Genomic DNA, 24,909 nt, shown 5'->3' with positions numbered 1-24,909 from the left:
AATTTACAGATAAATAATTGTTGTTAGATTCAGTTTAATAATTCCAAAATTCTGTTGCTTTCACTCGACACAGAATGCAACCGATTATTATTAAGAAATCCTCTGGTGATATCGAATACTTGTAAAACGCTTAGATTAATAAACAAATTATACTTGTTATACTAAGCATCGCAGATCACGTGATACAGTTCGAGTACGGTTTGATATTTAGGTTGACTTGACGAACGTGCCTTTGGATTGATCTCATCGCTACCGACGGAGTCGAATCGAGCAGAGCGGGATCAGTTCTGACCAGAAAAGGCAGGAAAAAAAAGCGACGATGGAACGCAGAGATCCTGGTCCACGCTTTACGTATTTACGGCGGGTACACACTCTCGCGTACAAGCCACATAACTCACCGTCTGGTGACCCATATCCAACTAATTTTCAGATAATTAATATTTCAGTCGCGGCTTTGTTACGCGCGAGTTAATTTCGATTTGGCCACGTTTCAGTTTCCTGCAGTCCTCTGCTACCGCCCATTCCATGGCGTGGAAACCGTCCACCCTCCCCACGTTACCTCTTTTACCATTGCATCCCACCCCTGCCACTCGTCCAACCCGCTCACCTTCTCCCTCTAACCACCCTTCCCGTTTCTCGCTTTCGATCCCCCCTCGAACCTCTCTGTTTCTTTCTCGCCACCCTCTAGCTACGCCGCTACCCTTTCCCCTCGGTTAAGCCGTTTCCTGTGAAAAGCGTCGGCCAAACTAACCGTGCGCATTCGTACGCGAAATGCGTGCATAATTTATTTTCAGCGTGCTTTACCTTCGGCCACGGTGAAACGACCAGCCTGAAACGTTTGCCGGTCGACAATTTGAAATCCACCTATCGAAATTGCGTGTCACTTGTTGTGCTTTCATTTCGCCGTACGATGAGGAACGAATAGCGATTCGCGTCTTACCGACGAGACCAATTTATCGTACAGCCCAGCTACCGAATTGTTGCGTTTAGGGACCGACGTTCCTGAAATACGAATTAGGCCACGGGATCGGAGAACCGACGGCATTCGTGATTCGGCGGATGCCACGAGAGGAAATAAAGGGTTTTCCAAAAGGGGGCGTTAGGATTTACTTTCGTAATCCGATACAGATTGCAAGGAGTATGGTTGACGTTTTTATTTTGAACGAATGCATGGATTATTAGAATTAAACGACTTTATTGATAAGAGTGTAAGCGACTGTATAGGGACTGTATAAGTTTGGGTAATATGCGTGGTGGGAGAGCCTCGTGCTCTCTCATAAATAGGAACAGCGAGAGAAGAGAAAGACAGAGAGAGATTTCGAGAGCGTTCGGAAGGTGTGCGATTTGCGAGTCGACGTGCGTGTCGAGTGAGATTATTGCGATTGTCTATAACTGGTGATTAAAGAGAAATATACTGAGTTTGTGTCTAGAAGGAGGACAATTAAAGTGTATCTTATTTATAAAAACCTTACAGAGTATCTTTTTATTAACCTTTTATTTACTGGCGGGACTCGTAAGTCCCGTCAGTTTTCTCATGGTGTTGTATTAATTTAAACTTTCTGACACGAAGGACGGTCGCTTCGGCCAGATCTCCCATACCCCGCGACTCTACATGCACGCTCTATTCTCCGAGCTGCCGCTAACTTTATTAAATCCGCGTCCAGGTAGTCGGCTTTACACGAACCCGTCCCGGTTTGTCCGCAACGATTCAATCTGTCCGATGGATTTTATCGCGCAGAAGAAAAATACAACATCGGCCGTGGGTTGAGTTACGGGTTTCGGTTTTTCGTCCGTTTCGCCAGGCGACCCGCTCAAAGACGAATTCATTCGGAAAGGATGCGTTTCCGTGTTACCGAAATTAACTCGTCACTGTCGGCGTTGGCGCAACAGCCAGGGAATTTTGCACGCGCGGCTCTGAATCACGTATACGCCCGCGTGATTTATGTACTACGAACATATTACTTCTGAACTAGCGACGTCGGTAACACGGATCAATCATGCGTTATGAAATTATGCGACAGAGAATGTGGATTGAAAGTTCTTTCAATGCCTGGTACTTGAAGTTTAATAATAATGGAAGAAAAAAATGTGTTACCTATTGAAAGTATATTTGAAAATTTCGTTTTACATCAACTGGGGCAAAATTATAGCGCGAGCTTCTCGGAGAATGTGGCCCAAGGTCCTTTGCCAGTTGGATAGCCTCTAGAGATTAATTTGAAACAATTCAATGAATTCAGGGTCGTTTACGATGCGCTTCTGGTATCGATGAGAACGAGTCAATAATTATGTGCGATGCGAAGGCTTTTCCAAGTGGGCATTAGGATTTTATTTTTTACAATCCTATCAAATTATTAAAAATTTCTCAACCGTGGGCTTATACGCGGAACATGGACAGTCATAGGTGACAGGGTTTTTACCACGCAACCGAATAACATAATTATGTGAGACAATGTTGAAAAAAAATGTATCTAGTTAGGTCTCGAAACAAAATGTTCTTTTTGTCAAAATGTTCTTGCTAAATATTCACGTGGTAATTAACGTGTTAAAAGAACAAAAAGGATGTGAGTATAAGTATGTGCTTCGTAAATTTTGTATTCGCAATTAAAATTGTATTTTTATCAGTAAATTGCATTTCTTGTTAAGTAAAACGTCCAGTGTATATATAAACAACACTTGCAACTTTTTCTCCCCAGGTCGCGATTTATCCAGGCTGTTTCGGTCCCAACGGACCCGGTTAATCGAGGTCCTACTGTACATAGTCAACTTCATCCTATCCATACTCACAGACCAACTTTACCAATTGTAAGTTTAATTTCATCCCATAACCTCGTCTTCACGCGCAAGGGCACAAATCGCTTACAATGCTCCTGGCGTCCTACAAGTTTACAGCTGTACAATTCTTTTTCTATAGATAACGCTTATGAACCGGCAGATACATGTGTGCTTACAAAGTAAACTCGCGTCCAGTCGGAAGTGCACACTCGGCAAATGTAAATGAGTTCAACGATATTTGGAGACACTTACAATTAGACGGTGCAAAAGAGCGTCGAGGAACCCGTCGCACGGAGCAAAGTCGTACACACGTCGTCTGTACACACATATAAATGTTCAGAACCTTAAGTATACATTGGGGTAGTATGTACTCAGAGTCTAACAAGGGATGGCGCACGTTACAGCCACACAATCACGGTCGCTACTAATGGAAATAACACACACCTGACTTGCGCTAACTAACATTTAGTTCGAACATGGCGTACAGGTTCTGTTTGTCTGATTGTTTGCCAAAAGCCCGCAAATATTGGTCGATCCATTTACTATGCACGTTGTGCTCATCCCCAAACGCGTAACAGCGCATACGTGTTGACTTTCCGTCGGTAGCGGAGCTTAAAAATATTTGAAATTCATTATTGCATTGTTTTCGGATTAGTAAACGGGGAATTCGTTTGACTCGATAACTGGATGGAAAACCGAGCCGCTCGCGCAATGTAACTGTCAAGAAAGCCGGGGGGGAAAAAATCGGATGCGTCGAATATTTCACGTCATTGCAGAGCGTCGGGTTGTTGAATCGAATTCGAGCGAAATAACGAAACGTATTGGAAGAGACCGCGCTTATTCGAGCAACGTTGAGAGGACCATCGACCTCTCTTTTCCGTCGTTCCGTATTTGTTATAACCAGAAAATACGGTGTTATTTGTTAGAAGTCATTGCTTCGTGGGAAATTCACCGTGAATCTGTGCGACCGCGACTTCTGCACCGACGATGTAATAAAGGGGCTGAAATGTAGTGAGTCAAATTACACAAACGAGAATTTATGAAACGGCCCCGCAAGTACGACTGGTGTGTCCAATGCGTCGCCTGATGGTCTATACGGCACTTCTGTTCCCTCCAGACCCGAACGAATGGCGCAAAATTACGTTTTATTTTTTCCCTGTATTTTCCAACCGCCATGAAAATCGTCAATATCTTCTGAATAATTAAATATGCAAACGTAATGGGGCAATCTCATTTCGGGGATTTCTGCCGAAAATATGCAACTCCACGTCACCGTAATTTTCAGTTATTTCGCGTATTCGTATGGAAAGAAACTCCAGTTGTGTAACCGTGGAGCGATTGGTAGAATTTATATCATTAGACTGCAGACGTTTATGCGAATTCATATTTTTACGCACTCGGATAGAGAATTGAGATTTAAATGAAAGTATGTCTTATTTTCTAAACAGTGTAACGTGTATTTCATTTTTGCCATTTTATATACATTTGCATTCATACATTGCATTCGTAAGTGTATAAGCATCCGCAATCTAGAAAATTAACTTCTATTTAACCTTAGTACCATGACTTCAAACAATGTCAACTGAATAGTTTTCTAGCATTCGATCACCACGATATCCGTCGCTTTCAACTAATAAGAAGCAAATGATAACTCCCTTCATGCATATGCCACATGCATCCGTCACGCAACACAAAACAGGCTCGTTGCTTTGTTCGCTGTCGTTACTACGCGGTGCTCATACTGTTCACGAGAAACAGCATATTTCGTCGGTAACCATTGTGTCAGGAAAAATTTCACGAATCTACGGGAGCGGTGCTTCTGAACCAACGATGTAATAAACGGTATGAAATGCAGTGAGTCAAATTACGCCAACGAGAATTCATGAAACGAAGCACATCGGCACGCTCGGTGCGTCGAATATGGCCGCTGGTGTCCTATAACGTGTTCTTCCTACCGACGAATGCCAGAAACGAAACCAGATTTTTTTCACCCGTAGTCCTGTCAACCGCTGCCATCTAACTTTCTTTTGTTGCCGCGACCAATGCACATGTGATATTGTGACCCGCATCATCGATACGGACCAAGGTACTTCAAGTTTTGTCAAATAGAATAAATTATAAGGTTTGCAAAACAGATTGAATTCTACAGTCAAATAATCAAAATGCTACTATGAAGTAATCAATATTAAAGATCAATTTCTGACAATTCTATTACGGAAAAAATGTTTACCTGAGTTTAACCTCCCAGCACAAACATCAATTCGCACGAAAAAGACGGTATAAAGAAAAGAGATTAAGTCTAGTTCAAGGTTATCCACAGTAATCGTTTCTTTCTACCCCTCAATGGAACATAGCACATCCTGTTCGTTGTCCACCTTCACGACGAACTTTGACAAGCGTCCGAAAGTTTTCGCGACTTCGTTCATTCGTTTGGTCCTTCTCTTAAACCACCACCACTATTTGTTTCCAAGTTATTAAGGTTCTGTCGAAACTGTCTCTGTAAGCCGGATAAGGTTCTGTCTCTTTGGACACCAAAGAAACCTCAACAGAGTCTTTGTTGTATAAATTCACGGTAACACCACGCGCTAGAATTACTCTTGCGTCGAATAATGGAAGAAGAATATAATTCCACTGTCCCGCTAGAATTTCATACTGATTTCCATCGTAAATTGTCTGATTATTTTATTTCAAGTAAAATTATGTTTGAAATTAAATGTGAATGGTAATGCCGTTTAAGTATTCACTACGATTACACTGGACGGGTGTATTTTGTGAATAGAAAACATGATCTTAAAGCACCTTTTGGATAAATCCTTTGCGATCAACATTCTGACGAGTAAAAATAATCTACAACGGAGTAAAAAAAAAAAGAAGATCGACATTTCTCTTTTAATTGCAGCAGGTCGACGAAGCACGTAGAATTTTATGTAGGAGGATTCATTTGACGCAGTCCCATAAATCCGACCGATAAGCCTTTCTTGAAAGTCCTGGACTCGGCTTTATGACCACTCGAAATCACGCGAATCGATCGGCAAACGTATCTAGGAAAAAGCATCGATAGGGTCGTAACGGTTCCACACTTCCTCTGGTTGCCACTTTCGGCCACTCCAACGAATCAAATACAGTTATTCCTAGCAGGTCTCACGTAGTACTGGATAGTCTGGGAATATTGGTGGTTAGACCTGTCAGGCTGCAGCGAAGAAGCACGATGGCATAGAAGGTTGGCTGGAAATCGGGTGGAAGGACGAGAGCAGAAAGAAGAGGAAAGATCGTGAACGAGGGAGTAGGTGGAGGTAGGGAAGGGGGGGGAGAGGGGGTGGTATATTAAAGGTCGAGGGTTGAAACACTGGGTAGGAGAGAACATGTGACTGGGAGAGGCTTCCACCATTCGCACTCATTTGGTATTCCGTGGAACGTTTGCGTCTCCCTATCTATTACCCCTCCTCCAGCCCATCTCGCACAACTTTCTTCAATCTACGCGTTTTGCCCTCGTTTTACCGATTTATGGATCGGGCTAGGTTGGCTACGAGGTTAGCCTTGTTTGAATTACCAAGCCGTTAAGTCGCCTGCCAAAGTTTCCAGCTTGCGCTCGTTGAGCTTCCTTAACATCCAGGTATTCTCAAATACCATCTAGAGAAAAAGACGCTCCGTAGGATGAAGGGAAAGTAGCAGAGACGGAAGAAAAGAGAAATAGAGTATCTTCATTCTCTTACTCTTTCCCTACTCCCAGAATATCTCCTTTGAACTCGTGATGAAAAACTAGAGAGGCTAAAAAGCAACCATACCACGTGTGCTTTCCCTTTGACCGGGGCAAAGTAGACTAACACAGGCTTACAAAAACTCCGAACGAACGAGAACTGATCTTTCGTATCCTGGCCGGCTGCGCTGCTCCTTGCATTTTTGTTCAATATTCTTATAACGGGGGCGCATCAATAATTCGCAACGACTGAAATATTGGTTAAAGTGATTTGTGGCCAGTGGACCGTGTTCCCGCGTTACGAGATTACTCCGGCTCCGTGGCAGAAATTCATTGTCTCCCGAAGATAAAGGCAATGATATTGTTAGCGAGTCGAATATGCCAAATTTAACATTGTATACGTTCCACTAATAAAATATAAATCACGATTAAATAATGAAATTATAAATACTACAATGAAATCTCGTATCTCACGTTAGATGTCATTCAAACGTTCTGTATAATGCTGAATAAAATTATTATTCGTTTCATTCGTGTGACTAGCTTATCAGAATTAAGTACCAGCAAATTTATTCGAACAAATTCCATGGTTGGTGAATTTTCAATTTTCCAGCACAGAATGAGATACATTGAAAATCGTTAGATATAAGTTCCATTTCGATTGACACTCTCTTTAGAGAGCTTTCTTTGTATCATCTAATAGTAGAAATAGATTGGTACCGACTACATGCAGGCAGGACTAGATCGCATATCAGCGAGTCGAATGAGATTGTCGTCCCCGAAGAGTAAAGCAATTTTGTGTGAGACCAGCTTTTCCAGTATCCTATCAGTGGCATAGTTTCGTTTCAGACATCTGCCATGGCTTTCGAAAGGAGAATGACTCTTACCTCTCAATTGAGCGATGAGAGAATCTATACCAAACGTCGATTCGTTTTTCTCGTGAGTAAGACTCAGCTTTAAGAAATACTGTATCGTCGAGACAGACTTCTTTACTTATAGTGAGATACTCAGGTATGGAGCAGTATTTTATCTTACAATAATCAAATCATATACTGTTCTTAGCGGTTAGCGAGCTGAACTCCTCGCAACATTCTTCTTGTTGCACTCACTGGACAAGCTACGCTTTGTAGACTTCAGAGCTGTACTTTGTAAACTTTAGAAATGTAACGTGATGCTTTGATAGCATGAGACATACTCTTAAATGCCTATTTATATTCTTATGCGTCTTATGAGAAACATGAATGTCGTATTTCGAAATTGCGAATGTTATAACTCAAGCCAAGTGTTTCAGTTTTATTGCAGCATTAAAAAGTACAAATTCAGTTCTACTGAATATGAATGTTACAGTAATATGACCCAATTGAATAATATTACTTATAAATTCTAACAAATTATCATCTCTTTACTGTTAAATAATAAATTCCTTATGTAAAGAAAATCCGATCATTTTTTTATTGTATCTTAATCCTGGCATTGTCGGTTCTTAACTATTCTCTCTTTGAATCCCTCAACCTCAGCTCATTTTTCATGAGATTTGTAATGTAAAACGCGAAATAACAAAGAATTTCTAAGCTACAATCGTTTGCAGTTCTCGAGTAACAAAAGAAACAACTCAGCCAGTACCGATTCCATTCAGTTTCAGAATCATTTATAAACCTAACGAAATTCAACCATTAAATGTATCATTATTAAACAAAGAAATATAAACCGTCTTCTGGGAACACATAACATCGGTTAAATACAATTTAATTTTCTTACATTAGAACGCTACAACCGAATGACTACGTCACGTACTCGTTTTATCATCTGAAAAAGTTTTGGCTTTTGTTGAAACATTTGAAAAAAAAGCAGGGCGCAATAATTATTTTTACAAAGCTGATTGAAAAATGTAATTTAATTTGTAACTCCTGTAACGTTTCCAACAGGAATTCGTTCAATGGAAAGCAAACACGCATTCCCAACAATTCATTGTTTCATTTTATATTTCTCCGTTTGTGGTGTTTCGTTTTCATTAAACTCATTCGAGTCGTCTCGTCGCTGTGATTACACGTAGAGCATTCAGTTTAACGTCTTATTTTCTGTGAAAGAACTATTTTGGTGGAAATACAATGAAGGTGCGTAATTTCAAACGCATCATGGCCAAATTATAAGTTGGCAAACTAACGCAGCAGACTAATGATTAATTTTCTTAGAAATATAGATGATATCCATATAATGAAACATAATATTTCCATCTCCTTTATTATTGGTGGAGCCATGGAAATTTACAAATTATTCAACGCAAAAGTTTTCGAGTGTCCAATTGTTTGCGGAAGAAAGAAAAATGTAGTAATGAAATATTGATTTCGTTTCGACTACACGCTTTCAACCATGAATGTTCTACTCGAGGTCTATCGTGCTTCCATCAGAAATCAAGATCTCTCGTTCTAACTGCGCGGCAAAAGGAAGTAAAAGGATAAACGAGATAAAATGTTGGGTCGATAGTTGTGTTGTTTGTTATACCAGTTTCACAATATTTCGACGTTTTATTTTTTAAATGGAATCTAATATTTAGCTGCTTGTGTGCCGTCGCAGGTTGAAAAGGCGACTTCAATCATCCGTAAAAATATATCACTTATATAATACCTTCTAATTTTAAGGAGATCTTGCCTAAATTGCCTATTACTTTCCTTCGATATGGGCGGTCCTTGGAGCTAATAATTGTAAGTCAGCACACCACGTGCAAGATTCTGTTCTTTAAACTGTTCTTTGAATCCCTTCTCGTACCATTTAGCTCGACGAAACTCGGGCTGAAAACTGATGTTTATGTTTGGTCCGACTATTTGTTTACGAGACTAGCTTATGATATTCATGTTTGGGCGAAAATATTCATCGCAAGTCAGACTCGTCAAAGTACGGCAAGGTGTTAATCCCTTAACCTACAACAACATACGATACTCGTGTACGGAATTCAGGTCGAACATGAATTACACGAGTCAGTCACGTCGTATGAAAGTACACAAGCGATTTTATGCCAGACTATGGCACGCACGGTCACAAAGTAAATGATAGGGCAAGGGGTTAACAGCAATCGTGGATTAAACATTGATGAAGCTTGAAACAACAACATCATAGGATAAACCCTTAGCGAAACAATAAACGGTTTGACGGCGTTGAAGGGCGTGAATGGGTCCAGAATGAAATCGGATAACGATTGGATCGATAAAAATCAGCGTTATTTCGATGATCGAATTTCAGTTGAGCGTGCCATCGGCGATCATGTACAACTGCCGATCGGGCCTAGTGACTCTTTGTCATCGAGATTTCGGTCAATTTGCGGATTATCCTCGATCGTGGATTTTAACAGCGATACTGGCCGGGGTCGGTAGGCATGCACGGCCAGACACGCGCGAGTATGCATGTGTGCAGTCACAGGAACGCTCAAGGGGGACACGAACGCGGCCACTTCCACACCTAGAGGTATACGTTCCCGTGGGTATTCCTGCTCCAACAAATTTCGTTGGAATTGGAATAAAAGTAATTAGAGGCATTCGTGTTGTCCTGTAATTAGCTTGTGTGTGCACTTTCCAGCACGCTACGGCCGACGACTAATGCGATTCTTGTGACATCGTCGTCCAATTTCATGCCGCAGTATCGCAGGCGGTTATTCCAAGAGACACGAAACGCCGTTTATCTATCTGGGCAAATAAAAGGAGGAAAGTGGTGGATTATAGGTAGGGGAGTTCGCTAGCCGTTTTTAGTTTCGACATTCCGACGATTAATAACGCCGCTAACCGCGTAATAAATGTAACTGCAAACAGAAGTCAGCGGTCTGCTAATCGTCGGTGAAAGCTTCGACTAGGTTATAACAGTTTTCTTTTTATAGAAAGGTTCTAAGAGTTCAGGTAGAGAAGTCTTCTTTACTGTTTCATTTTTAAGATTCGTACAAGTTTAGTATAACGAAAATGTATCTATAATGTATCTTAAACATCATGAAAGAGTTAATACCTTGAAGAATTTAGTGATGTATAAAAAAAAAACGCGAGAAAAGATTATTCCTGCATAGTTTTAGATTTGAAGTAATATTATCTCAAAAGGGTAAATTGTCAGTTCCATTTTTAACATTTTAAACATTCTCATCCAATAAAGTGTAAGGCATTCTCATTTTATATTGAAACGTTATTGTGATAAGACCAAACTATTCTCACAAATGGAAATGGATACTTGCATCCTACAGTTTCGCTCAAAAAGATCATTACCACGCCTTACTATTATCCTCTGACCTACTTATGCCGCGTCCATTGTAAGGAAAACCTGTTTAACTGTTTTTATCCAGGCCGACGACTTTTACTTCTTTTTGCTATAATCCAGACTTAAACCTATTTAATAACGAAGGAAATTATCTAGCTCAACTTTTCTGTCTTGTACGGAACATTGGTCAAATGTATAGCTTACAATTAGTTGATGTTCGTGATAATATTACAATAAAAGCGATTTTCCAGATTAAAAAAAAATTAATATGATGAAACAATGGTTTTTCGTGTAAGAATTAATTTTTTAGATTAACATTTTTAAATATAAACGAATCGTGCGCGTGCTTGACTCAATTTTAGTTTAATTCGTATAATACATTATGAATTTCACAAGAATGCAACTGTTACGGTTTTTGGGGTAAAATTACTGTAGAATACGCGGGAACTTAATGGCATAATTTATTTGCTGACTGCAATTATAAATACTGCGAAACGGTTGAATTATAATTATCAGCACGGGACATGGAAAATTTAATATTACACTCTCGCACTACTGGGAGAGTCGGGCAAATTTTATTTCAATGACCGTAATTTAAATAACAAATGTAAATTTTAGATTCATTCGTATACTAGCTTTTGTCCGCGATTTCGTTTGCACGGATATAGGTTTAAAAAAAGAAATCAATCAACGAATTCTAATTTGCTAATGAAACGCGAATGAGAACTAGTTTACAAACGAATCTGGAATTTGAATCCCTCATTTGGGAATAGAGTTTGGCCAACTCTGATTATGAGTAGATGATATAATATGGAATTGTTCTTTACCTGGGACAAATTTTTATAAAATTAGGTCAAGTTATACAGGTCTCTATAGGTTGCATGTGACTGTAATTTGTAATTTATGTATAATTTATGTATATTGAAATATGTGATATTATAGAATTAATGTCTAAAAATTGATTAAGTATGTAAGAGTAATAGTAGTATAAATCATAAAAATACCAATGGTAAAAAATTTAACCAACTTGTTCAAAAAATTAAACAAATCAATAGTATAGAGAGTATTCGTATGTAGCTCAAAGTCTCAAATAACTTGCACAAATTTTACAGGATAACGTTGATAACATCATCGAATTTAGCGAATGACCGCCCGTTTCTGATGGTTCCAAATCCTATTGAAGGTCATGCTCGAACTCGCATCTCATTTCCTTCTTTAATTTAGGATCTAATACGTTGAACGCCAACGACGTAAAAGATCGCGTTACGCGTAGATTTTACGGGCGACTAAATTGAAACTGTCCGGACTTAAATATTTTCTCCGTAGCTCTTTCTAAATGGTGTGCAATTTTGACGTAACCACCTGGCCTGGTTTACCGTGTCCCTTCTAATTTTCGAGAAAGCTCTTTAATTTTCGCGAAGGCTTAACATGTTTGGGGTAACAACGCGAAACGGTTTTCGCCGGTGGTGGTGATTCATGGTCGCGCGCAGCCATTGTTTCGCCGTCGTTTATAAATCACTATTAGTTTATAAACAGAAACCCTAGGCTAATAAAGTTGTACCCGCGCATCACGGTATGAGCACAAGGGCAATTTCAGATGTCCACGTTTCAGCTGGAGCGCAATTATTCTTTTTCCCTTGTTCCAGTTAACCTTTAAAGGTCAAAACGTTGGATCACGAAAGAAACTCGTCAATCTGCCGATACTTTTCGTCCATGGACTCGTTCGAGTCTAAATTTCGAGCGAGAGTGTATTGAGATCTATACGCAGTGGCGATGATTTTCAAACTATCCACTAAGCGACAGGTTAATGCGTCTCTACTGTTGTTTTCTTATTGATTTGTAGATTGCATCGTTGCATGTTTTTTTTATAACGGAAAATTGTTGGACTGACTCCTATAAATTATATTTTTATCTCTTCTTGTGAAAAGAGTTTTATTCTCTTTTCTTGAGATTCGATGAATTTTCTTGTCCAATAGTAATTTCGTCATCTGACATAAGCTTGTATATTTAAGAGAACACTATATGCTAATACTTAGTTCTATCCTTCCTCAGAATAGTCTGCTTCCATAAATTTTAGTTAACAATGGAATAAAATTGGATAAAACGGAACGTAGTCATTTGGTCGTAACTGTCAGAACAAAGAACGTAGAATCTCTCATTTTTATTCGTAAATTGTACCTTAATCTAAATGAATGGTGAATTCTTTCTCTTTTCGATGTTTAACGCTCCGTTTACAAGCAAGATTTGTGTTCTTTTGAACGCAAATTATTACTAAAAGGGCTAATAACCGACGGTAGTGGAACAAATTTGAAGCTTTTATGTATTCGTCTGACTTCTTTTTCATGGTTTTATGCACGCACTGCAATTTAAAGTCAACTTAGGAATACCGAATTTTAGTTGCAGCTTCATTCGAACCATGTACTTTTATTATGTTTAACGTTTTATACGTTATGTTTAACGTTTTATATAGTCTACAAAGACAACAAACACGAGAAATTTTCAATATTTATGTGCAACATTTGACTTGTACATTACTGCTCTATCTCTAGCTACTGCTCTAAAGGTGGTAAATACTGAAAGTCCACAGGGTCGATGCATTTTTAATTTTTATATTTGTTAATTTACCGTTTCAATTCCTCCATCGAAAATCGCGGTTGCACGGTCTTCGAAGCTGAGTTGTCACATCATTAAACATGTTACGGACAAGGTATCTAATTATTTGTAGATGAAGTCAGATCTCCCCTACAAGAAGTATTTATTTGTGAGAAGTGTCTCATCAAGACGTAACGATCCGTCATTTCTGTGAGAACAGCATTAAAACCGGGACCAAAGTCTATCAAAGCGATGTACTGGCAGGAGTAGAAGATCCTCGAGTACAACGGTCTCTTGAAGACAAAGGTGGGTTTTCGAACCAGACATCGTCCCAGCTTGCGAAGCAAGAACACCCTAATAATGGCTACGGAACAATGACCTAGAATTCACTTCAACTGAAGAGTAGCTCAAATTTGAATCCGATTGATTACAAATTATGGCCAGAGCTGGAGAACGTAACCTACAATATTTCCTATACAAATGTGAATATCGTTAACAACGTTTGGACAAAGGTAGTTTCAAGAATAAACTCAGAGACTGTGCATGCACCGATCACAGATTAGTCGCGTCACTTTTATCTCTGCATCGCTGCTAAAGTAGCACTGGCCGGGCGAAATCAGTGTTCAAGAGCGAAGCGATTCACGTTACCAAGGAGCTGCAGCCGTACGTGGTCAGACCAGACCGGACTCCAATAGAACGTGGGCTGACCACGTACGGGTGCAGACCCTCGCTCCGCTTCTGAATGCTGGCTTCGTCTGGCCCACTTGCTACTCTTTCAAATCTACCCCGGTTTGGCAACGAAAGCGTGATTCAAAAAATCTGATTTTTTGGGGACTCGATAATGAAGCATTTGCGCATCCGAATCCGCCAATGGCGTTGATGTGGGATCTCTCGTTCACCATCCAGACAGGTCTAAACTTGGGGATAGGTTTTCCAAAAAAAACAACGTTTTCGATTCTAAATACTGTCCATGTAGGGGAAAAACATGAAAACAGTGTTTAGCCCGATGTCCTGTATCTTGGGACATGCGCGGCACGCGATGCGGCGACGTTTCGACCCCTACGCCTGAGAGTGGACCACCCATAACTTTGGGCCACCCCTATATGTATATATGATAAAGGAATTTCAGCAATAAGACCGCATAAATGTTTTTACCCAGCAAAAACCATTAATAGTTGATAGCATGGAGTTTCCAAAACTCTAATTTTAAATTGTTTAGTAGATATTTAAAATTAAAGTCACTCACTTATATATAGTAAAAGGTATTTACTTGGTGCGAGAGAAAAGCTCTTTGCAACGATGTCAGTATAGTTACCACTTCCATAATAGAAGGCTAACTTGCCTGTTTCGTCATACTTTATCCCATCGATTTTATCGGAGTAAACATGATTTTCTTAATTAAATCGAATTAGTTCAAATAGTTTAGTTTATCATTTTTAGTCCTCTTCTGATAGCCGATACTTGCAACAGGACGGGCAAGGCTAGGTAAATTATTCTCAACGTGACAAACTTTATATCACGGTCCGTCCGATATCACAAATCCAACACTGCCATCAATGTTAATAACTCCGAAATGATACCCAGCGAACCTCTAATTCGACCGTCTTCGATTCAAAAGCATAAAAGGGAGCCGAACGTATGAGAGGACGTTTGACGTTAATTGCACAGCTCCGATGGACGAAGAAGAGGGTTCTCCTTTCTTGGTATCATCGACAAAGACGGGTTAATCCGTTCCGCGCTATCGGCCGAGTCGCTCACGCGACGAATGACAATGGACGTAGACAACAATGGAGGAAGAAAGAGGACATGGCTAGGAGATGAGAGGAAAGCAGAGCGGACTAGTGGCCTGTAGGCGAGAAGAGGAGAGTGTAAGAAAGAGAAGGAGCAAATAAAAGAGATATATATAGAGAGAGAGAAAGAGAGAGAAGGGAAGAGAAGGGAAATGAGAAGAGGAAAAAGGGTGAGCGCGACGACAGAGGGATAGGACCGGATTCAGCTTAGAAAAATCGCCGTTGGGTCATTCGTATAACCCACAGGAGTACGTCGCCAAGATTCAAAGGTCGAGGGCTGAAGAGTTCGATGCCCTGTTACGGGACCAATGTTCCCTTGGCAACCTTGCGGAAGGGCAGGGTAGATACCGAGAAATGACATAGAGGGGGACATGCCAAAAGGCCGTGGATAACAGTCGAGGTGTCTTCCTCGGGAAATTAGAGAGACGATGCGAAGAGAAAGAGAGGAGGAACGTGGAGCAGCGTTGAACATCGAGAGAGGATTAAATGGCAAAATATCACTCAGAGAAGTGCACTGAGCACAGAGCTTGGAAGCTCCGACATTTGAGAGAGAACGATGGCTGGTACGTGACCAAAATATTCTCCTGTGGGTTTGGCGCGACGAGAGACCGAGGAATGAGTAACGAACGCTCGAGAGAGAGAAGGTGAACCTTCCACTCTTCGCCGACCCTGAAATATAAAGGGTATAATACCGTCACCCGAGCCTAACGACGGGACCTTGACCACCGATGTGCAGTCACAGGTAGAAACGCGGAATTACTCTTTGAGACACTTATACCGAATCCCTGGCAGATCGTGCCAGAAGATTCGATAGCTCCGGCACAGGCAAAAGTTATGTCCCGCTTCATCGAGCACCGGGTATTAAATCACGCAAATAACGGAAATGTTTCAGTAAGTAAAATAATTAATAAAGTTCGGAATTAAATGTTCGGTAAAGTACGGTATCCAGTGGTTTCCGAGCTCTGGAAACTTCATCATGTCTCGGAATCACAGCTTTCCGCTGCTCAATTACATTTCCTTTCCTTCGACGAGGGACCTCGAGCGATCCGAATTATTCAAAAGTAAACAAAATATCGAATTTTCTCACATTTCGATACACCAAGCGACGGGATTCGCTAAAGGTACTCGAAACGGGACACTTGTTAACATCTGACAGTAAATTTGTTATCACCTCGAGCGTTCTTATCGCGTAGCTATAGTTATTTTTCTCTCGTATACATTTTACAACGTTCCATTAACGGCATAGTGGTGTTAAACCTCTGTCTTTCCATTTTTTTTTTACCCACCCAGCTGTCCTTGTTTTTCTCGTTTCCGTTTCGCGGTTCTCAAGAGAAATCTCATTTCCCCGCCTAGCGACATAACCGACCCGCATTTTCGCCTTTAACGAGCGCCGCGAAGAATAACGTAATGCGCTAAATTAACAATTAAGACCTAAACGGCTGGTAATTAAGCGACGGCGCTATATCCAGCAAGAACGGCTAAGCCGAGAAAACGAATCTGCAAGATGCAGTGGACCATAAGACGCCTGACGAAGGTAAAGAAGAGATCAAGGGAAAGGGCGAGGGGGAGCGGAACGGATAGAAAAAAGATGGCGGTAGGATGGGTTGGTTGGAAAATCGTGGCGGAACGAAACAAAAAAACTGGATGTTCCTGACGGAAGCCGGATAATGTAAAAAGATTCTACTTAATCCATGTGAGTACATTGCTAAGCTGTCTACTGGAAAGTTGCGAGGTTTATACTGGCGTTCTAAGGGAATACATAGACCCGATGGAAGCAAATATACGATTAAAAATGTTTCAGAACTTACGTACTTACTACGTTCCTTAGACGTCTTTCTTTTTAATCCTAGGATGACTTTTGCCTAGGTTGACTTGTGGGGTTAGTTCAGAACCCTCACGAACTTGTATTTTATCAGTATTAATGGTAGGGAAATTATACTTACTAGTTGCATGTTGATAGGGTTCCGCTTATGATGAATATATAGTCTGATTACAAAAGCGTAGAACGTTTGAATAATAAAGAAAAGCATGTACTATAACAAATAATAATTGGAGAGCAGATCCAGAATAATGGCTAATGGTCGGTAGTGGTCTGTGGTGACCCGTATGAGTCAGCAGTAGTTAGATGAGGTTGGCTGTGGTCAGCGGCAGTTGGCAGAGGTTAGTGGAGGATCAAGAGAACCAGAGAACGTCCAGGTATAGCCGCGAGGCACACGCGATATCACGAAATCCGTTCCGCCAGATGGATCTACGAAGACTGAAGAGCTACGAAAGTCCTTAAAATTTGTCTAAATACGCATATATATAGTACTATCTTTCACCCGTTCTTTATGAATTAAAAATTAAAAACTGTTTCAGACTAGTGAAACGAACCGAGAATAACATAAACTAAAATAATAAAATTCTTTATTCGACTGCAAGACATATAATTTGTTTTCACAGACGTATTGACACACCTATTTGTAACAATGTCGAATAGTGGATAGTCTGGAAACGAGAACCACAGTCACGCAAACATCGACGACTATTTTCATGGCAAAACTTTCTCCATAATTTCGTCGCAAACCTCTTGGTTGAACGAGCGCATTCAATCTACGGCCGTTTAATGTGCGACATTCCTCGGTAACAAACTAACTGCGCTGCGCGAGCAGCGGCAAACGTCTTCAAACGTATACTGGCGTGGAAGCCGAATTAATAGATGTAATAATAGTAGCGTAAAAAGCGGGCGCGCCTCGTAACGAGGGCCTCGTTACGAAATTTCAGTAATCGAATATCCGGGATCCCCGATAACCGAACCGAATCGTATAGTTCCTATTTTGCTTTACGTCAATCAATACGCGAACGTAACATTCCACTTGGCATGCCGAGACGTTCCTTTGCTTACGCTAGATATAACTTCTTGGAACGATATTGATTTCTTGGCCCGATACACGGCTGGTTTTTCAAACTATGTCGGAAGCCGATTTCGGGTGGAAGACGCGGTATGATGGGGCCCGCAGTTAGAGGCTTAATTTCACATCTCATAAAACCGCTGAACGGTGGTCCGACCCGGGAACGATCCGCCATTATATCAAAGTGAAACTCCATCGTTGAAAAACGAGCATCGGCTTCTCGTTACTGTTGCGCACGGATAGCTTTTCGTGCATCCCCTTTCCGCATGTCAAGGAGAAAGCTTATAAGCGGGTAACGTTTGACTGGGATACCTACGCTACGGACCGACCAGAACCTCCGCCATCGATACATTCGACATATGCGCCTACGTTGCAAATATATTTCGGCTTGATGCTTTCCGGCCGTCGTTACCCTCCTCTAGCCCTCCCACGAGACATCGTTACATCACGATATCTCGATACGCGACGCAAAAATCTCGCTACGATCGATCCAAGTTCAACCGCAAATGAGCCTTTTTTTGCAAATGGCATATGTCGGCTATTTATTTATACATTTAGATAAAGGGTTACATGGTTATAGTACAAATATTATGTAAGTATGTACACTAGAGTAGACCTTAGCTTCTCTTGATGAAAATTTTTTCCGAGATCGAATGCATACCGCCCCCTTTTCGGTAAAAAATAAAAAAGAAATAGGTAGAAAAGCAATAGGTGAACAGATCGTTGATTATGAGGTTAGCAAGATATTTCTTCTGCAGTCAAAGCAAGACGTTTTACGACTGACCTGCACGGCTCACGGACCTCTTTCCGTTTTAATTAAGATAAAGGCAATAATTCGACCCACGGATAGTAACTGGCTGACAAGAGCGACCGAATTGTACGTAATATGAAGCTTCCGCGCAATCAGAGGTTTACCGTTCATTTACAGTAAGATCTCCTCGCACGTCCCCGAGCGAGACCATTTCTTTATTAATTCTTTATTCGCATCGGGTACCGTGTTTTCGTATCCATCTTCGTATTTACGCCGGCGGATCGACGAAAAAATCTACCAGCCATAAAGGCTGCTGATTTTATCTAAATTTCAACGAGCACGAAAGCTAGTTATATTGCGCTGCTACACTCGTCTCGGCCGTGGAATCGTTTTCTCTTTATTAACCGTAAGACCTGTAGAATTTTCACGTTCCCAAGGCGTAGTTTTCGTCTCTAATAGGACTTTCAATCACGGCTTAACTGGCGGATTAAAATTTTTACGAGTTCCGTTGAAAAACGTCCACGAAGAATGAGCTGATATTAATTCGTTTTACCTGCCCGCGAGTGGCGTTAGTTTGAGAATTAAAATTTTCTGATTTTTATTATGCCGTTTTCAAGATAGCGATTCATCATGCCCTTTCGCACGATTGAACTTGGGTATAAATTATTTGTCATTAGGAATTAAATTAAAAATAATGGGATTTCTAAAAGGAGCTTTAGGATTTTTTGATTCTACATGAAAGTACGCATGATTACGATTATGGGTGGAAGATGGTATCGTTTTGGCAAGCGTATTTTGTTATTAAAAACAAAACCTAAAGGGTCTTTTGATATAAGTTCCTATTCAATTGAGACAAGTTTGTTAAATAGAAAAAAAAAACATTTGAAGTACGAAATGTGTGAGATATCTCGCGTTGAATTAAACGTAACTTTTTATGTCTCAAGTGTTCCTACCATTGAATACATTACCCTTAACGTATTAAAGCCTGGAGTATAATCTTTTTAAAAAAGTATAACTAAAAAAATATGAATAACAATTTATATCACGCTCTTATTCATCCGAGAAGTAGGTGCTTTTACGTTTAACAATGACAAATATATTTGTGTGTGCTTTTAAAGCAATATGTGCAACGTGGTGAACTGAACTATTGTTAAACTGGATTATTCACGATGAAACCGTGCAACGACTACGCAATGACAACCTTTTTTAAGCCATCGATAATTGTGTAAATTAAAAGCGTCGACTTTATTGTGTTAGTATGTTCCGTCACTGTGAAAGCTCTCATTCAGAAACTAAGTAGGTCGCCAATCATATATTGAAAAAGTTTCTAGACAATCCATTCCCCGACGTCGACCAATAATGGTATTCGTTCAACGTCTAAGCTACCATGACATATTTTTAATACCGTCAATTATCTTTCTGTTGCAATATAACGTGATTTTTATACGCGCTCTTACATTCAGAACGAAACTTTATAATCTCTGTATAATTTAATTAAACATTATTATGGGATATTTCAATCAGCCCAATACCCGTTTAATACCTTCAAACGAAGGATACAGTCGTGTATGAATATTACCTGATGCAATTTGTAAGGAAGGGCAGAATAAGTGATATTTTTGAAATATCACACAGCCAACTGGCACAATCTCGCGAAAAACACGCAACCCAACCTTCATTTTGGAACAAATGTCGATAATTAGGAAAATTCGGAATATTTTATTTACGTTTGAAGAAGTCTGTTGAAGTCAAAAAATTCATGTACGTATTCTCTGTTCTTAATAAATAAATTCTCTTTTCTTAAATATCGCTTGCAGAACCGAAACTCCGTTTTCTGTCAAGCAGCTAATATCACTCTTTTGTTAAAAAAATATTATTTCCCAACTCTGGATTTTCGTTTGTTTCGCAAAAGACCTCAGAGCTAAAATTCCATTCAGCAGCAGGTGTTGCCAAAAATTTGTAAAGTTGAACTCGGCGTGCAGAACATTATATGTAATTAGCGACGGCAAGAACGACACCGACTGTAGGAATAAAAATAAAACAGTAACGTATGGAAACACGAGAACGTGGCATCTGAAAATTAGCACAACTCATCTCTCGAGTATCTGGATTCATCCCGGCCACTGCACAGTCTGACTGGCGCGCATTAAAGTAAAAAGATTGATGACGCGTCCCCGATACGTATACGTTTTAGCGAAAGGCAGATGCAAAATCTTTCGTGACTCGCTAATGTTTTGTATCGGTTCTTGTTCTGGCACAAATGTTGATAGATCGTTTCGTTGACCAATGAGGAGATGAAGCTCATGTGTCGTTTGCAAAAAGATCGGTGCGCGATCATGAGGCACGGAACCAACGAGCCATAGAAAAAGAAGGGAAACCCCGCCGTTTGTGCAAATTTACATTACATACTTCTTGGAACACAGTCACTTTTTATGAAATTTCCCGAACTACGATAACATTTTCCTTCCTATGTGAAACGTTGAAACGACGGGTTCGTCGATGTGATACGTTTTGGAAGAATCATTGATGCAATTTTTACGTTTTACGTCCTCAGCACTTTGAGAGATGAAACTGGAAGTACCTTGAAGTTTATGTACTTGTAGTACGTAGGATGGAACTCGATGTAAAATGTACAGTCTTGCAAATTCTCAATTGCGAGCAGAAAATATTCAAAACGCTTTGGTACTCTTTTAATAAATGTGAAGAACTAGTTTTGACAAAATTTTTGAACATGCTGTGTCAACATGTACCGTTTCTGTATTGCTTCTCTATATGAAAATTGGTAAAAATATCACTCTAACCATATATTTTTAATACGTACATAAGATATTTATATTAAATTTCAGTATCGTAAAAAAAAAGATTCTTAAATACCAGCATCTTTCTCGACCCGGAAGATTGTGTTCCCCTCTAACAACAATGTACGTAAACATCGAAAGGGAAATTATTCACGGCTTCCTGATACCTTATATCGCTGGTTTGGCGGGCGGAAACAGGTTGATAGATAGTTTCGTTGACCGACAACGAAGCGAAACTCGTCCGTCGCCTACGAGAAGAATGAACGGTGCACCATCACGGGAGACAGTGGCAAAGAGGAAGGATAAAGAAAAGAAGAAGGAAGCGGCGAGGTTAGCGGAAAGAAGGGTAGTTGGGTACCTTCCTATTATTCACGCGCGAGATAGGTGCAACGGACAAGAGTGGGGGATGCGGAGGGTGGGGGTTGATCTAGCTCGATCTCGAAGAGGCCGGGGTGAGGCCAGACTTAGGAAGGTGGGTTAGGGGTTCGTGGTGAATTCTTATAAATCAAAACAGACACGCTATCCCGTCTCATAGAGTGTTTCCACCCTTTCCTGCGCCGGCACCTACGCCTTCTTAGTTCCTTACCTTGTAGTAGCGGCTACTGAACGAAGAAGAAATACCGGGAAGAGCAACGTAGCGTTCGAAAGAATCAAAGAAGAAAGTGTGGATAAAGCGGTTATACGAGTCAGAGTGGGCGCACTACGACGTTTACCACGAAGCGTCAGGTAGATGGTTCTACGTCAACGGCGTCAATTGATATTTTTTATATTCTCGTTGCTTAAGGCGTATAAAATATTTCTACCAGATTATATTTACAAAATTGTAAAATTACTAAAGTTATAACGTTTATATCACGGACTACCTGATTAGATTGATTGAACGCGTTTTTTTCGAAACGCTGTTTTTCGAATATGTTAATGCGATATCTTAAAAACCGCATGTCGGATCCAATTAAAATGTTGCATATACGTAAAATACACTATCTTCTTTAATAGATCGAAGTGCCAACATTCTTATGATCGGTGGTGCACGTGTCCTTTCCCTCTATTATCCAACTTTCGTAACGTACCCCTGAATGCCCTACTTCGTAATATCGAGGGTACGCGTACCCCAGACTGGGAGTCACTGGCAGGGGATCGAATTCACGAAAGATATTACTTCCACATCTTGCACATGATCTTCCTTGATCAAACATGAAAGCCAGGTACAGGCACTACATCAACCCCTGTCGTAACACCAAACCGAGCCTATCCTTTACCTAAGATTAGCGCGCCTATCGCCTCTTTTTCGCCACGTGTTATTTGATAACCGCCACACGGTGAAACGGCAGCCGCGTCACTCGCGGTAAATCGAAACCCGACAGAGCGAGGCGTCAACGATCGTGACCGTTTTCAACAACAATAAGTTTACAAGCGTAAGAAAATAGAAACATGCGAAGAGAACTTACGGGGGTTCTGGACGTGCGCAGGAGACGGAGGGTTGGTTCGCGTGACGGCGACCGGAGGAGGCATCTTGGCGTGCAAGGCAGCCAGGCACGAGTTCGCCACGTCGTAGATGAGATAGGCGCTGTAGTATCGGCCCGCACTGCCCATTTTCAATTTATTCTTACTGGGCACCACCGCCATTTTCGCATTCAAATATACGTATACACGTGCACTGGCCAGCACGTTTGCTCAATCCAACGATTACTACTTTCCCCGGTCGGCGATGATCGACGCCGATTATCCAACTTGACCTCCGGCTAGATTAGAACGGCAGCTGGCCATCGTGATCCAAATTTTAGGTGTATATTCAGCAACATAATCGGCTCGTTACTTTCTCAGCGCAGCAAACACGCCCGGAACGTGCACAACATTGTTTATCTTCTAACACACTGCGTGGGATGTACTTCCACGATGTCGTTCTGTTCGGCGTATGTAGGCTATCATGCGAGATATTTAGAGCGGAACGATTTGTATGTAATGTGACAATTATCGAAATCCAGAGCGGCCGTTCTATTACACTTTAAACGTTTTTAATTGTGAATTGTAGTTTCCGCTCGTTTTTTGTAAAATGTAGATGTTTTAGTAGGATTTAAAAGTTAATTAAAACCAAACATTATTTTGTTTAATGTTCCAACATTTGCTGTTAATTTTGGAAATTTTAAAATTGAATTAAAGTTTTTAATTACTTTTCTAGTTTTTATCGAATTCTAATTATTTATATAACTAAAACAAATTTCGATCTTAGATTTATACTGGAAACAATACTTTTATGATTATACCACATGTCACATTCCATGTGCCCATTAATAATGTTTACATATAATTTAAAGTATGCAACGAAGACGTGTATTATTTATATTCGTCAAAAAGATAGTCTATTATATAGATAAAAAGGAAAATGACAAGACTTCGATACTTATTTTGAGGGTATCGGCTTCGAGAGAGTTCTATTAAGATCAGTATACGATTCATCAGGGAGTAGAAGTAGTCTTCGATCACAAACTTTCGGAATGGAGTCACAAAAAAGACTGTAAAATGATGCATTTCCATCATCTATCTTGGCTTCCAAAACTTTCGCGGAAAACCATTAACGGTAAATGTCTTAAGAGGGGTTGATCGAATGATCGCAGACAACGCTTAAAGGGAGATCCACGGCCTTTTTTTTTTGCACATCTTCCTCTATATTTGTAACAGAAAACTGACGGAGAAATTCAACAAATATTCATTTTTTATTCGTGCTAGAAAACGTTCGCAGAAAATTAGGTTTACATGTACTCTCTACCTGCAGACATTCCTGAACTTCGGATTCTTTGGAGTGTATCAATTGCGGAACTTGCCGTGTGAGTTAGAACAGCGAAGGCGGAGCTCCGTAACACGTAACAGAGAACAAAATTTGGAAGCGAGAGGCGGGGTGGGGGATGGAGACATCGGACTAATTCGGGTCGAACATTGAGTTGTAATGTGACACTGCGAAAGGGGCCTTGGAATAGTTAACATAACAGAAATTGGACGCGCCGGAGTGTTCGAGTTGTTCGGCTCGATGTCGGCATTTGGCCGTCGCACTAAAGAGATGGCTACATGCACAGCTCTGACCAGCGTGGAGATGGATCGTGTCACTTATATCATCGTCCGTTCCTATCTATCCCTTCTTTACATCTCGTGTTTCTCGTATGGAGTCCAGAAGAAATTAGGGAAGCCCATTTGATGACACGGGACACAAGCTTACTCGTAATGCATCAGCCCCCTGCCCTCTGATAACACGGCAGTGTTACAGATTTGCATGCAGCCGAGATGCTACGAACTTGTAATGCTCACTGATTTCTGTTACAAGTACGAACTCACTTTTAGAGCTACCACCTGGACACGTAACTCTCTCGATGCCACTTTTCCTGGTGCTGTTATT

At 40.6% G+C, this 24,909-nt stretch overlaps 1 protein-coding gene across 6 annotated transcripts in view; it reads right to left on the bottom strand.

Moving 5' to 3' along the window:
- Nucleotides 1-24,909, bottom strand: part of LOC128890579 (nucleolysin TIAR) — a 501,564-nt gene that overhangs the window by 153,415 nt on the left and 323,240 nt on the right. Inside the window, exon 1 of one of the 6 annotated variants that reach the window (XM_054149223.1) lies at nt 22,970-23,517. The exons of the other annotated variants lie outside the window; for them this stretch is intronic. Coding sequence (XP_054005198.1) covers nt 22,970-23,147 — 178 coding nt within the window. The 5' untranslated portion in view covers nt 23,148-23,517. Of the gene's footprint in view, nt 1-22,969; nt 23,518-24,909 lie in introns of those variants that run through there. 6 annotated transcript variants of the gene reach the window in all.

Source organism: Hylaeus anthracinus, unplaced genomic scaffold (genome assembly GCF_026225885.1).
Source record: "Hylaeus anthracinus isolate JK02 unplaced genomic scaffold, UHH_iyHylAnth1.0_haploid 12001, whole genome shotgun sequence".
In the NCBI taxonomy this organism is placed as follows: Eukaryota; Metazoa; Arthropoda; class Insecta; order Hymenoptera; family Colletidae; genus Hylaeus; species Hylaeus anthracinus.
Note: the sequence above shows the minus strand (reverse complement) of the source record. Positions and strands in the feature narration are given on the sequence as shown.